General features: G+C 44.3%; 1 protein-coding gene and 1 long non-coding RNA gene across 2 annotated transcripts in view; both read left to right on the top strand.

Moving 5' to 3' along the window:
• The first annotated feature begins 5,624 nt into the window (after positions 1 to 5,624).
• On the top strand, positions 5,625 to 8,328 carry LOC109525268 (uncharacterized). Its single transcript, XR_002170109.1, has 4 exons — positions 5,625 to 6,036; positions 7,395 to 7,471; positions 8,002 to 8,025; positions 8,149 to 8,328. It is a non-coding gene; the product is annotated as an uncharacterized LOC109525268 (long non-coding RNA).
• Positions 8,329 to 9,720: 1,392 nt separating this feature from the next.
• Positions 9,721 to 12,623, top strand: part of LOC109524476 (desmoglein-2-like) — a gene marked incomplete at its 3' end in the record, with an annotated part of 7,553 nt that continues 4,650 nt past the window's right edge. Inside the window, exons 1-3 of the mRNA XM_019884411.1 lie at positions 9,721 to 9,863; positions 11,932 to 12,060; positions 12,158 to 12,381. Of these exons, the coding sequence (XP_019739970.1) occupies positions 9,822 to 9,863; positions 11,932 to 12,060; positions 12,158 to 12,381 (395 nt within the window). The remainder of the gene's footprint in view (positions 9,864 to 11,931; positions 12,061 to 12,157; positions 12,382 to 12,623) is intronic.

Raw genomic sequence — 12,623 nt, 5'->3', positions numbered from 1 at the left:
ATCAACAAACTTAAACACTGACAACAATAAACACTAAAAACAGCAAGAACAGAGAATCGGACGGTGATATCGTTATGCATCATTTCATCAGCGATTCCGCCACAAAACATGATTGAGAGTGCCCCCCCGGATGCGTGCGAAAGGTGAAGTCGCGCACTTCTTTGCTGTTTCTTTCATCTCTGATCCTGCGCGCTCATGTTTCATTTCCATCGGAAGCCCTGGAGTTGATTTGTCTTCCTTCCAGACAAACGGAAAACAAACAAACAGACGGCCCAGCATTTGGTTTGGTTTCCTCTTCCGCCGCTGATGCGTTGGCGGAGTAAACAAGAAGCCTTAATGAAATCTTTCATCAGCAGCTGACTGGCCGCTGGGGACCGCCGCCGACTAATGCGCCAATTCATTATGAAAATGACTTAGGAGACGCTGCTTCCGGGCGGCGGCGGCCATTACGCGCCCCCCCCCCCCGCACTGATTGCATTATGGCGGCGAAATAAGCGAGCCGCGGCGCGAGCGAGTGAGATGTTGCGGATCAGCTGATGATGTCAACCCAAATGACACAACACATGAAATATTCGAGACAAGAGAAGAGCGGTGCGTCAAATGTATTCATCCTCAGGCGCTGGTCTTGTCTCGGACCCCCCGAGGGACGACAGTGAACCGGGATTATCGTGGTTTGACTTGCGCCGACTTTTAAGTGATCATTTTGTAATTGATTTGACAGTGTCCAGGCAAATCCGAGAGTCTAATAATAGTACTGCAGCTCACTGAGCGATTGTGACCGTCTCCTTCACGTATGTCTGTATTATACTGCCCCCAGGTGGCCAAGGAGTGCGCACCAAAGGGAGCAGCACAGTGTCCATTTCAGTTGAAGCACTCATCCACTCTCCACACCGCTTATACTGGACAGCGTCATGGTGGGGATGCCAAAGCCTAACCCAGCTGACTTCGGGCAAAAAAGGCGGACCACACCCTAAACTGGTCGCCAGTAAGTCGCAGGGCGCGTATAGAGACAAACAAGTACATACACGCCGCCAGTGAATTGGAACTGCTGCCACGCTGCCCGCGCACACAAGTCAGCCGAGTGGACCAAGACACCATTTCGCCACTCAGCAAAAAAATCAAAAATTGTTTATTTACATCCATCCATCTGTGATTTTTCGGTACCGCTTATCCTCACTACAGCAAATGAGTTAAACGTTCTTGCTCGTGTCCCATTTTCTTTCTCTGGGCGTCGTTCTGGCTCCAAAGAAAGCGATCAAGGCAACAGACGCATCTCAAAGAACGAAAAGGGATTTTATTTTTTCTTGTTAGTTTTTTTTTTTTTTTTTTTCTGGCAGACGTTATAAAAGAGAGAGTTTAAATCCCTCGCGCCCCTCCCTTATTGAGTTCTGCTGGTTGTAGGTTACATGAATGTTGGAAAAACTTTTTTTTTTTCTTTTGATGTAACAAAAAGCCGCCTTTTCATATGCGCTGTGTACCGTATTATCTATGCGCATATTTGACGAGCATGCAAATAAAAAATGACTGAGGCTGCCAAAGGGGAGAGAAAAAAAAAAGGTTTGCCGTTTGAGGTCAGAAAAAAGTACTGTACTAGTTGATCATGATTCTTAGCCAGGTTTTGTGTTTCGAGCCGACTGGAACTCTTTCAGGTCAGATCTAATCGACTCCTTGCTCTTTTTATTCCCAGTTTTTAGAAAGCAATAAATTATTTCCCAGAGGTCTCACTGAGACAAACTCAGACATCTGTAAGAGTTGAGAGTGAATAGGAAAAACACTCCACAGGGCAACAACAACAACAAAAAGACGGGAGCTACAAGAGATTCTCAAGCTGTAGTATCCAATTAGAGACCCGCATCACGTTTGTAAACAAACAGTCGACTCTAAAAAAAAAATGGATTTGCTAGTTGGCTCTCTTGTTTTTAGGCGGAGGCCATGATCCGCCTGCACGCGCAATGACAAAAACTTTAACTTGTTTGACAATGACGTGTCGCCAATCTGTCTGGGATACCAAAAATTCATATTTGATAAGAATCGGACAAAATGTCGAATGGGGTTTTCCTTAGATGACAGCATTTAATTGCATTTATTGACTTGCGGGTTTTGGGTTGCATGTATGATCTCACTTTCGGAGGTCGGGTTGCCGGACCTTGCGAAATAGACACGGCGTCTCATGTATCGGATGGTCTTTAACGCTCTATGGTGCCCCTAGTGGCCTGTTTTTGTAGTTAAAACACGTTCAATCAAGACTGAGCATTGCTGTTGGAAGTTAGCTTGTCATCACGCTGCATCTCAAGCTTTTTTTTCCAGTAAAAGGACGACAGCAAAAGTAGGTTGGGATTTCAAAATGAAAAGAAGTCATCCTCAGAAACAAAAAGAACGAGAGAGACTGCGAGAGTAGTTAATAAATCAAGAAACACGGATGAGAGTCAGCATCTCCTGTTTGGTGTCTCGGCTTGCAGCGAGGTCATGAATATTTGATGACATCATTTTGGGCTGTCAAGTCACATGATAAGACGCATTCATGCTATTGATTAATGGCCCGGGGCGCACTTATTGTCTTACGGTGTCACAAACGTGTTGCTACTCCGCGTCCTTCATTAATTATGCAGCACATAAATCATCAAATATAAAAGCTATTTTCTGTACGTGACGGAAGAAGAATCGGTTAGGATCGGCATCACGAAGCTTCCGCTGGAACGTGAATTCCAATTTATTTCGCAGGGTTGCCCATTTTCACTCAAGCACGACTCTTTTGTTTGACTTAATTATGAAGATGAGATTCTTGCTTGCTAAAAATGGAGAGTACATGAAGTTAATTGAAAACTCCAAGTTAGTTCAAAAAAAAAAAAATGGAATAGGATAATTGAAAACTCAAAACCGTCTGATGCTTACTAAAAACGCACAGTTGAGTCATAGAAAACAAAAAAATGACACGATAAGGTGGCGTGGTGGTTGAAAACAATTCATTCATTGATTTATTTGAGAGATTTAGTTTCCATGGATGGAGCGAACGAACAACTTTCCAGCAAAACTTTCCACCAACTTTGTCTCCAGCAGCCAACGCCATCATTCTGCTGAAATGAGTAAAGCGCTAGCTCAGCTAACAGATGGTTAGCGCATTCCATTTAAAGGTTCACCAATCTCAAAGTTGAGATGCGATCGAGTCGGCATTTGTGCTCCAAATGCTTGAATAACTCGGGCAGGGTAACACCACCCCTCCCCGCCCGACATCCTCAGGCGGGGCAATCGAGATCCGTTGAAATAAATAGTGCGCATGTTGACACTTTAATTTGAGCGTCGCTCATTCGATGAAGTTGCGGCGTAAGCGTTTGTCAGGCCCGGACCGCGAGGCGCTAACATCTTGATGGAACAAACCCGATCGATAGCAATAGCGTTCCGCTTCGTTGACTCTTCGCGCCGAGCGCCTGACGGCAAGCTAATTAGCGAGGTAATGGAGTGAACCCTTTGTGATAGGGCGGACGGAGCTCCTTGCGATAAAGCCGCTGATTTTTTCCGGCGTCTCAACGCCACTTTTAACCGCTGCGCTTCAGGAACACTTCGTTAGCGGGATGATTAGTCCCGTTGTTGGGACGCCGCAGGAACAGGTACGCAGTTGAAAAAGCTAAAAAGCTAAATAACGCAAATCCACACTGTGACCCTTGTAAAATAATTAGGAAAAAGTCAATCAAATAAAGGTTGTCACACGTTGAAGACATTTGCGAGGTTCTGAGCAAAAGAATAAAGTCACTCTGTTCCTGTTCCTGGTGCAGAACAGGCACCATCGTATATGTGTGTGTGTGTGTGAATGTGCGTTTAACAATGTGTGAGTTTGAGTGTCGTTTTTCTGCAGGTTCCATGTAAGGAGGAGTTTAATGAAAGCTGCTGGTTGCTCCGATGGAACTAATTGCGCTTCCTTAAAAACGCGGCTCGGCGCTGCATCCGTCTTGATTTGCCTCAGTAAGCAGCCGGAAGCCATTTCACGGAATTAATAGATGTGAGGCCCGCAGACCGCATCAACCAGCGGGAATCGGCGCCTCCATTAGAGCGCCCGGCACTTTGTTAAATGCAACGAAGGCGCAAAGAGCATCAGTTAAATGGTGACATCACCAGTTATGTACGGTCCCACCCCACTGTGGTGACGGACTCCTAACTGTGACATCCACCGAATTGTACTGCGGTGACTGATGTGCCGTATTAACATCAAAGACTCATTTCTGCTGCAGTGACTGATTATTCACAATATTGACAAGGAAGATGTGCGGACTGCATATCGCTGACATGCACGATTAGCTCAATGACTTTGAGTTCATTATTTTTCCCCCCCATATCCCACTGTTGATTTTGTCCATCTTTATCACCAACACACACATTGGCAGAGGTGAGGTGCAAACGACTCCATAGAGGCATTGAGACTGTAACGGGTTTTATGATAAACAAGTCTTCATTTAAAAAAAAAAAAAAAGAGTACAAGACAAAAGCGCCGCAGGGATTATTCAAGGTCTTGTCTAATCCAGTGAAGATTGTTTACGGCCAATGCTAAAAGCCTGCAGAAGAAGAAGGAGAAGGAGAACAAAAATAAACTTTTTCTCGTCATCCTTGTGATGGATTTTTATAAAAGAGTAACTGGCAAGGAATAAATGCATTAAACATTTTGTGTACGTGACCAAGCAATGAAAGGGCTTGATCGTACTATTTGAATTCTGTGGATAATTTCTATTGGCCATATTTGTTTGAAACCAATCACTGTTGATTTAAAGAGGGTTTTTTTTTTTTTTTTCATTTACGGTGCTAAAGAGGGCCTTGGCTGTTATGTCAAGCGGCTGAGAAAACCATTTGTAAGTATACTTTAAAATATCAAGCAAAATTGCTTGAAGGGCTGAACTGGAGCTACGATGATTCATGACGGAAGGGAAGAGCTTCAGAACTTAAACTTGCTTCACCTAAGAAGTAAACAGTCCTCCCGGCAGGTGGAATTCACCTCTCCTGCCCTCCTTCTACGAGCGTAGACTCGCGCGTGCTGCTTTCTGATGGGTAGGCAAGTAGCGACATCTACAGACTTCCGTGGGAACTGCACATTAAGTTCTACTCGTGCACGGTACACATCAAGCGTGTCCGAACTCTGGTATGGGGCCCGCTGACCATTTTTCGGCGCCCCCGCATCATGTACTAAAAATGACATGTCCTGCAATGCTAGTTTCAAAAAAAATAGTCCAAAGAGTAAGAAGGGAATGTGAAATAATAGCTGCCACCGCCACTCCTAATACACTTTGCTAGATATGCAAAGATACAAATAAAATATTTGTGACAAAAATAATAACACAGTTTCTCTTCAAAACACGATGGTGAATAAAGACAATTCCGTTTTAAAAGCAGAAAGTTTTTCTTGCACTTTCTGCACTGTGTCAAGTCCGACGGTTTTTAAAAATGGCCAGCTTATGACAAATGGCTCTTGTTTTGGTTCTGGGAACTGGAGGCAGTTCAGTGCAGAGGTGGGTCCAGTCTGTTGGGATACAGGGGCCAAGGCCACGCCCAAAATCGTTTTTAACAGAAAGCAGTTATGTTGTCGTTTAAAAAAAATATATATTAACAATCCACCTCAAAAAGTAACACGAGAATTACGGCAAACAAAGAGAACAGACTTTTCAAAAGTCACTTGTAACGAGAAGACAGACAAACCATTCCGCTCCACATTGTCTAAAGAGGACATTTCATCCACTGTATAAGCGGATTTCCCTCAAATGCTCAAGTTGTGACGGGGTCACGGGATGGGAGAAGGAAAAGTTGCTAATCGAGCAGCATGCTAACCAAGCCGAGTGGGAGGCTGAATCTAATATGATTGCTTTGTATGCTAACTTAGCAGCTTAGCATGCTCTGAAGCTAGCAACGCTTCTTCCATTTGTCACCTGTCCATCAACACGGTCACCCACAGCAATGCTGGTTTCCTTGTGTTTTCCCACAGCAAATACAAAGCACACGCTAGTGACCCCATCAGCAATGACGAATATCGTAACGGTTGTAACGCGACGACGTTAAAAGGTAATGTGTGAACATGTCAGCTCAAGCGAAAATATTTGTGTGCGGGCGTGGAATGAAGTATGAATGTTTGCATTGGGCTTTAATGCATGAAGACTTTTCTTTGGAAAGCTCATAACACACCCCAAGGTGTGCTGGGCTGCTGACTTTTTGATTGATTGATTTATATTTCGAAGAATGTGTGCTAAATGTTGCTTCACCGTGTTTGCTTTGAACTCTGGTTCCCATTCACTGACTCGAGTCTGCAGACCTCAGAGCCATACCGGGTTTTCTTCAATCAGCATTTCTTTAGTTGTTCAGGACCCAAACCATTCGGTGGATTATAGACAAGTAGCAGAATTTCAAAATCTAGTCTTCAGCTGACTGGGAGCCAGCGTAAAAGCCTTTCGGACTGTGGTCATACGTTCTGATCTCTTCGTTCTGGTCAGAGCCCGAGCTGCAGCTTTCTGAATGAACTGCAGCTGTTTGATGCTCTTTTGAGGGAATCCAGTCAGAAGAGCGTGACAATGATTCAGTCTACTGGAGATAAAAGCATGGTGTAACTTTGCATTTTGGTGGCACCCTAAATTGATCACGATTTGCAGGACTGCAACTTCAAATTAGCTCTGAATGAAGATAAAAGTTTTGCCTCCGGTGTTGGTAAATTAGCATATCTAGCATGAACTTTGCACTCCTCATGACCCCATGCCAAGTTGGCATTGACAAAAATATGTCAAGCACTTTTCTGACGCAACGTAGGAGTGACACTCCTGCCTTCAAAAGGAAAAACACCACACACACTTCCTCACCCGCCCACCCCCAAGTCCGCTATGACAAACATTTGCTGTGCGACTCGTTTGATGCAGTCCGCTTGAATAGCGACGCCCACCCCGTCGTCATCTTTATTACAGCTGCCAAAGGAATACAGTGTTGGAATAAATGTCATTTTGTTGTGTTCTGGCTTTTAAGATCACATCCTTTTGTTAAATGAATGGTTTCGGATCAAAGTGACTGCTGCTTGTGAGAGGAGAACATCAACCCCAGGACACCACGTAAGGGACATCCCAAGCTGTGTTTTCGGACCACCGACCTCCAGCAGGAGCCATCTTGACATCTCAGGAATGAACTGTGTCTTCTCATTGAAAGTCTCCTCTACTGAAACTGTTATGAAATGTGAAAATACTCCCCATTCCGTCGAAGTTTGTGTAATTAGGGACCCCCTCAATTCTCAATAAAGAGAGGGGGCTCGGGAGGTGTACTTCAGAATGGGTTTGACATGTAACTGAGTACACCTCTCCGTTCTCCTTGAATGTAAGCATCTGGTCTTCCTTCCTTGTGTGCTGTTTATGAAATGTTCTAGGTTGATTGAATCGGTCATACAGGTCAACGCAGGAAACAGTGCCTACGTTGTGGTGGTGAGATGGTGCCAACCATGACGTTGTCGTCCATTGGAAAAAAGGTACTTTTTCAGCAAAAGTGAAGAAAACATTTAAAAACAAGGCAGGGCGTGAAAGAAAGAAGTGGCGTAGCTTCCGAAAAATGTCAACACAACACACACACACACGACATTGCGGAGCGACCACGTGTGAGGGTGTACTGGAGGAAACATTTTGGGAGAAATGTCGAGAGAAGTCATGGAGACCGGAATAAATACAAAGTCAGTTACGACGCTCTGCGGAACATTAAGTACGGATGCACACAACATTGTGGAGTGTCAACATGTTCGTCTACGATGCGCAAACTGCCCTGAAACTTGAATGTGGACGAACATAACATTGTGGCGCAACCACGTGAGAGAAAAAGGAGAAAATGAAGCCATACGTCATGAAATGAGCAAAGTGGTATAATGGTGGGGGGCGGGGGGTGGATTTATGTCAGTACCTTTCTGGAACATAACATCGATTTACGCAACATTGTGAAGAGTCTAGTCCAGTTTGTTGGCTGGTTGGGTGATGTATCAGATCTGATCTTACCTGTTTTCATTGCCAGGGAAGCCACGACGGGTTGGGTCAGGTTGAAATCTCTTGCTGTGAACTCATGCAGGACACGCTTGACTGATGCTCCAATACAAAGGCTTCAATGGCTTCTTCTTCTTCTTCTTCTGGCCTTTGCTGGTGCTGTTGGCGGTTGGGTCAGGTTGAAATCTCTTGCTGTGAACTCACTGAGGGCTGATGCAGGACACGCTTGACTGATGCTCCCATACAAAGGCTTCAATGGTTTCTTCTTCTTCTTCTTCTTCTTCTTCTGGCCTTTCCTGGTGCTGTTGGTAGGCGGGCATATGTCACATGTCAACAGCATAAAAGTATCTTTAAAAAAGAAAAAAATCCAAATATGCATTTATAGATACGGGATACACTCTATACCAACATAAATATACAGTGAACCCTCATTTATCAAGGGGGTGACGTTCCAAAAAGAAGAGCCGTGATAGGCAAAATCCGTGAAGTAGTCAGCTTTATTTTTTTACAGTTATTATACAATACTAAACTATGTATACAATGAAACCAAAGACCAAAACCTGTTTTCAGGCCCAAGCATTTAGGGAAAAAAAAAAAAAAAAAACGTTTTCAACAAATAACTATAATAGTTTTTGGAAATACAGTAAAATAATATTTTTAATAGTCATTACGAGGTTGTGACTCACGCGTATTTCACCGTGTCTTTTTCCGAGAGAAGAACATAGTTATGGGTAATTGTTGGCACTCCTTTTTCTTCTGGACAAGAAGATTTTTATAAACAGACATGCCACCTTCGATTATATTTGAGAACTGTTATGAACGGGTTCCGGCCGCACTTCCCCCAGTGCACGCCGCGCCGCCAGGGCGGGGTCCGGCCCACGTTCAGACGGGCGCCAGGGGTCCGCGGAGATGTCGGCAGCCCACCCGACCCATCTTGAAACATGGACCAAGGAGTCTCACGCGCGCACGCGGAGATGTCGGCAGCCCACCCGACCCATCTTGAAACGCGCGCGAGTCAGAGGGCCCGACGAAACCGGAGATGGGATCCTAGGCCCGTGGGGTACGATGTCCCCGGGTGCACCACCGGCCCGCCTCACCCAAGAATATTGCTGTACAGGGACGAGGTGCGGAGCCTGTTCACGTTGGTCAGTCCCTTTAGTCGGAGGGCCCGACGAAACCCGACCCGGCGCAATGAAAGTGAGGTCCGGCGGCGGCGCCGGCCGAGGTGGGATCCCGGCCCCGCGGGGTACGATGTCTCCGGGCGCACCACCGGCTCGCCTCGCCCGAGAATATTGCTGTACGGAGATGAGGTGCGGAGACTATTCACGTGCAGAAACTCGCTGGACTTTTTTTTTTTTTTTAATCTTGCATCACATCATACACCACAAAATATATTTTGTTGGTACACACTCAACGTCCACAGGTGGAGACATGAACTGAGGGTAAATGAGGACAAGTACAGGTGGTCTGTTGGCTTGTGTACAGGTGGGCAATAAGAGAAATGTACAGTTCGGTTATGTACAGGTGGATATGAGGGAAATGTAGAGGTTGGGGGGGGAAAAAAAGTGAATCGAGAACATCTCCAATTGGACATTAAGGACGGGCATGTATATGCACACAATGGAGACATATGCTGTTGTTTTTTTTTTTTCATCGATTAAAACTGGGGACTGGGGAGACGTGGACATATGGGGGACATATGAGAGGACAGTTCAGGTGCGCTGACGAGACCACACACACACACACACACACACACACACACACACCGAGAGGGCGGTCTGCTATACAAAAAGCTTCCCTCACCTCTCCCTCATCTCAGACTTGGAAGAGGACCTCCTGCAAGGCTCCATTATGGCCCGAGTGCGTTTATCCGCGAATGTTTTGTTCCTACTGGTGAGTGACTTTGAATTATTAATACGTTTGTGGCAGTCAGGAGAGGAAAGGACAGGTGCACGCAAGGAATGTATAGAGGTGTTAAAGCATTAAGCCTAGTTACAGAAACTCGCTGGACTTTTTTTTTTTTTTAATCTTGCATCACATCATACACCACAAAATATATTTTGTTGGTACACACTCAACGTCCACAGGTGGAGACATGAACTGAGGGTAAATGAGGACAAGTACAGGTGGTCTGTTGGCTTGTGTACAAGTGGGCAATAAGAGAAATGTACAGTTCGGTTATGTACAGGTGGATATGAGGGAAATGTAGAGGTTGGGGGGAAAAAAGTGAATCGAGAACATCTCCAATTGGACATTAAGGACGGGCATGTATATGCACACAATGGAGACATATGCTGTTGTTGTTTTTTTTTTCAATCGATTAAAACTGGGGACTGGGGAGACGTGGACATATGGGGGACATATGAGAGGACAGTTCAGGTGCGCTGACGAGACATCTCCTTTGCCATCTGTACATTGAACCTGGAGTGGATATAACGTACAGATGTACTGAGGGTGGAAACAGGGTACGCAGACGGGTGGGATTGTGTCGAGCTGGTCATGGCCGCACACAATGGGCGTTTTTGTGGAAAGAAGAAAGGCTAAATCTGACCGGTCTTAAATTTCACACAGACAGAGTGACAATTCATTGACTTTTTTTTTTTATGAGCCATACAATTAAAGCTAGTTTCACTGAGCAGCATGGAATTTGCTCAATGAGTAGACCTCGCGCCCCAAATAAATGAATAAATAAATACACAAACATTTTCCAGGGGTCCGTCAAAAACAAACTGGACCCACAGAATTTTTTTTTCTAAAATTCAGCCCCAGAAGCCAGGTCAAAATTTGGTCACGAGAAGACCCACAAAACAGTCTTTAAAAGCCAAGCCTGAAAAGAAACCTTGAGGCATTTGTGTGTGATGTGTACGACCCCCAAAAAAATGGATCAAGGAAATTTTAAGGAAGTCTGAAAGTTTGATCTGAAGAAAACATTTTAGAGTCATGGTGGGCATTTGTAGGGATCCTTCAAAGATGAACTCATCGCACCCAAATGCGAACGCTTTCCACACACGATGATGCTAAATTGTGAGAATTTGATCTTTCTACACACTGTCGTGAGTGGGCAGCAAAGTTTGAGGACTCATCGTAAAACACAAAACTAACTCAACCACAAAAGTTCTTTTGGGGAAAAAAATCAGCCCCTAAAGCTCTTTGGTCTTGGCAATATGAAATGTCATGAGTAGAGCTCTAAAGAAACAACACATGTCATTGAGCTAACAAGCGGCCATTTTAGGGTCAATTTACAAGTTCCGCGTCTAAGTTTAGCAATGGACGAACAAAGCTGCTAAAAATTGCTCTCAGCGAGCTCATCCCGAAATGGTTCAGTAAAATATATGTGTAAGTTGAGAGGTTCGTAGTTTTGTAGTGGATAACTCTACTTTACGAACGGCAAAAGGAGAGTTGGAATCCTTTCAAAACAAAAAGGGGGAAAAAAGACGTTTCACCACAACCCCCGAACGAACGAGAACATCCCTCTTTCCGGTAACGCAAACACTTCCAGGTTTCCTTCAGCCAATCAGACAATATCAACATAAACTTGTTTCAGCAATTATTTAACGGAATATAACCTAGGTAACTGTAACACAAAAGAATATAATGCTCAAATATAAAATGAAAATCATTAATAATTTAACATGAGCTTACATATGTGCACTGAATGGCAAACCTGCTGACGTCATGGACTTGTTTGTTGTCTATTGCGTTAGTTCCAGAGCTCACTTGTGTTGGCGTTCCACTCTGGTAATGAACCGGTGCGAAAAAGACCTTAACCAATCAGATAATATCAACATAAACGTGTTTAAAAAATTATTAAACGGAATATAACCTAGGTAACTGTAACACAAAAGAATATAATGCTCAAATATAAAATGAAAATAATTAATAATTTAACATGAGCTTACAGATGTGCACTGAATGACAAACCTGATGACGTCATGGACTTGTTCGTTGTCTATTGCGTTAGTTCCAGAGCGCACTTGTGTTGGCGTTCCACTCTGGTAATGAACCGGTGCGAAAAAGAAGAGAATGGATCCTCCCTCCAAAGCCACTCAAAGAGAATGAAGATTACACGGGAAAGGAGTCGATCGCCAAGGCAAGAGCCACTTTTGTCCAAAAGGGGGCACTCGTGGACCACGTTTCACATCCCGGCATTTCGGTTCCATTCTCTGCAACTTTTGTGTCTATTTCAGATTCGATCAGATTTCGAAACTCACCGGAACATCAGCTACTCCCTGGAGGGCATCGGTGCAAGCCAGTACCCCTTCAACGTCTTCGTGGTGGACTCCAAAACGGGACTCATTCGCGTCACCCAACTGCTCGACAGGGAGGTCATCAGTACCTACAATGTGAGCGACACGCCGCCTTCAAATCATCAACTTTTTACTATTTACCTGTATGTATATATTTGTTCTACTGAATTTTAATGACTTTGTTTTGAGAAGCATGACAATGCTTGTCCAACGGCTCATTTCATTAGGTACACCTGTACACATTTAAAAATATATATTTTTGTCGTTGTCAACAAAGATAATTCTATTTTTGATTCAGTTAAAAATAGTTTGTAAAAATCGAGGTTGTAATTTGCAATGGTGTACGACTGTACTGCATCATAGACCTAATATTTTGAACTGAAGGTGGTGTGCTGCTCAAAAAAAA

Source organism: Hippocampus comes, unplaced genomic scaffold (assembly GCF_001891065.2).
Source record: "Hippocampus comes isolate QL1 unplaced genomic scaffold, H_comes_QL1_v1.1 scaffold90, whole genome shotgun sequence".
Taxonomy (NCBI): Eukaryota; Metazoa; Chordata; class Actinopteri; order Syngnathiformes; family Syngnathidae; genus Hippocampus; species Hippocampus comes.
Note: the sequence above shows the minus strand (reverse complement) of the source record. Positions and strands in the feature narration are given on the sequence as shown.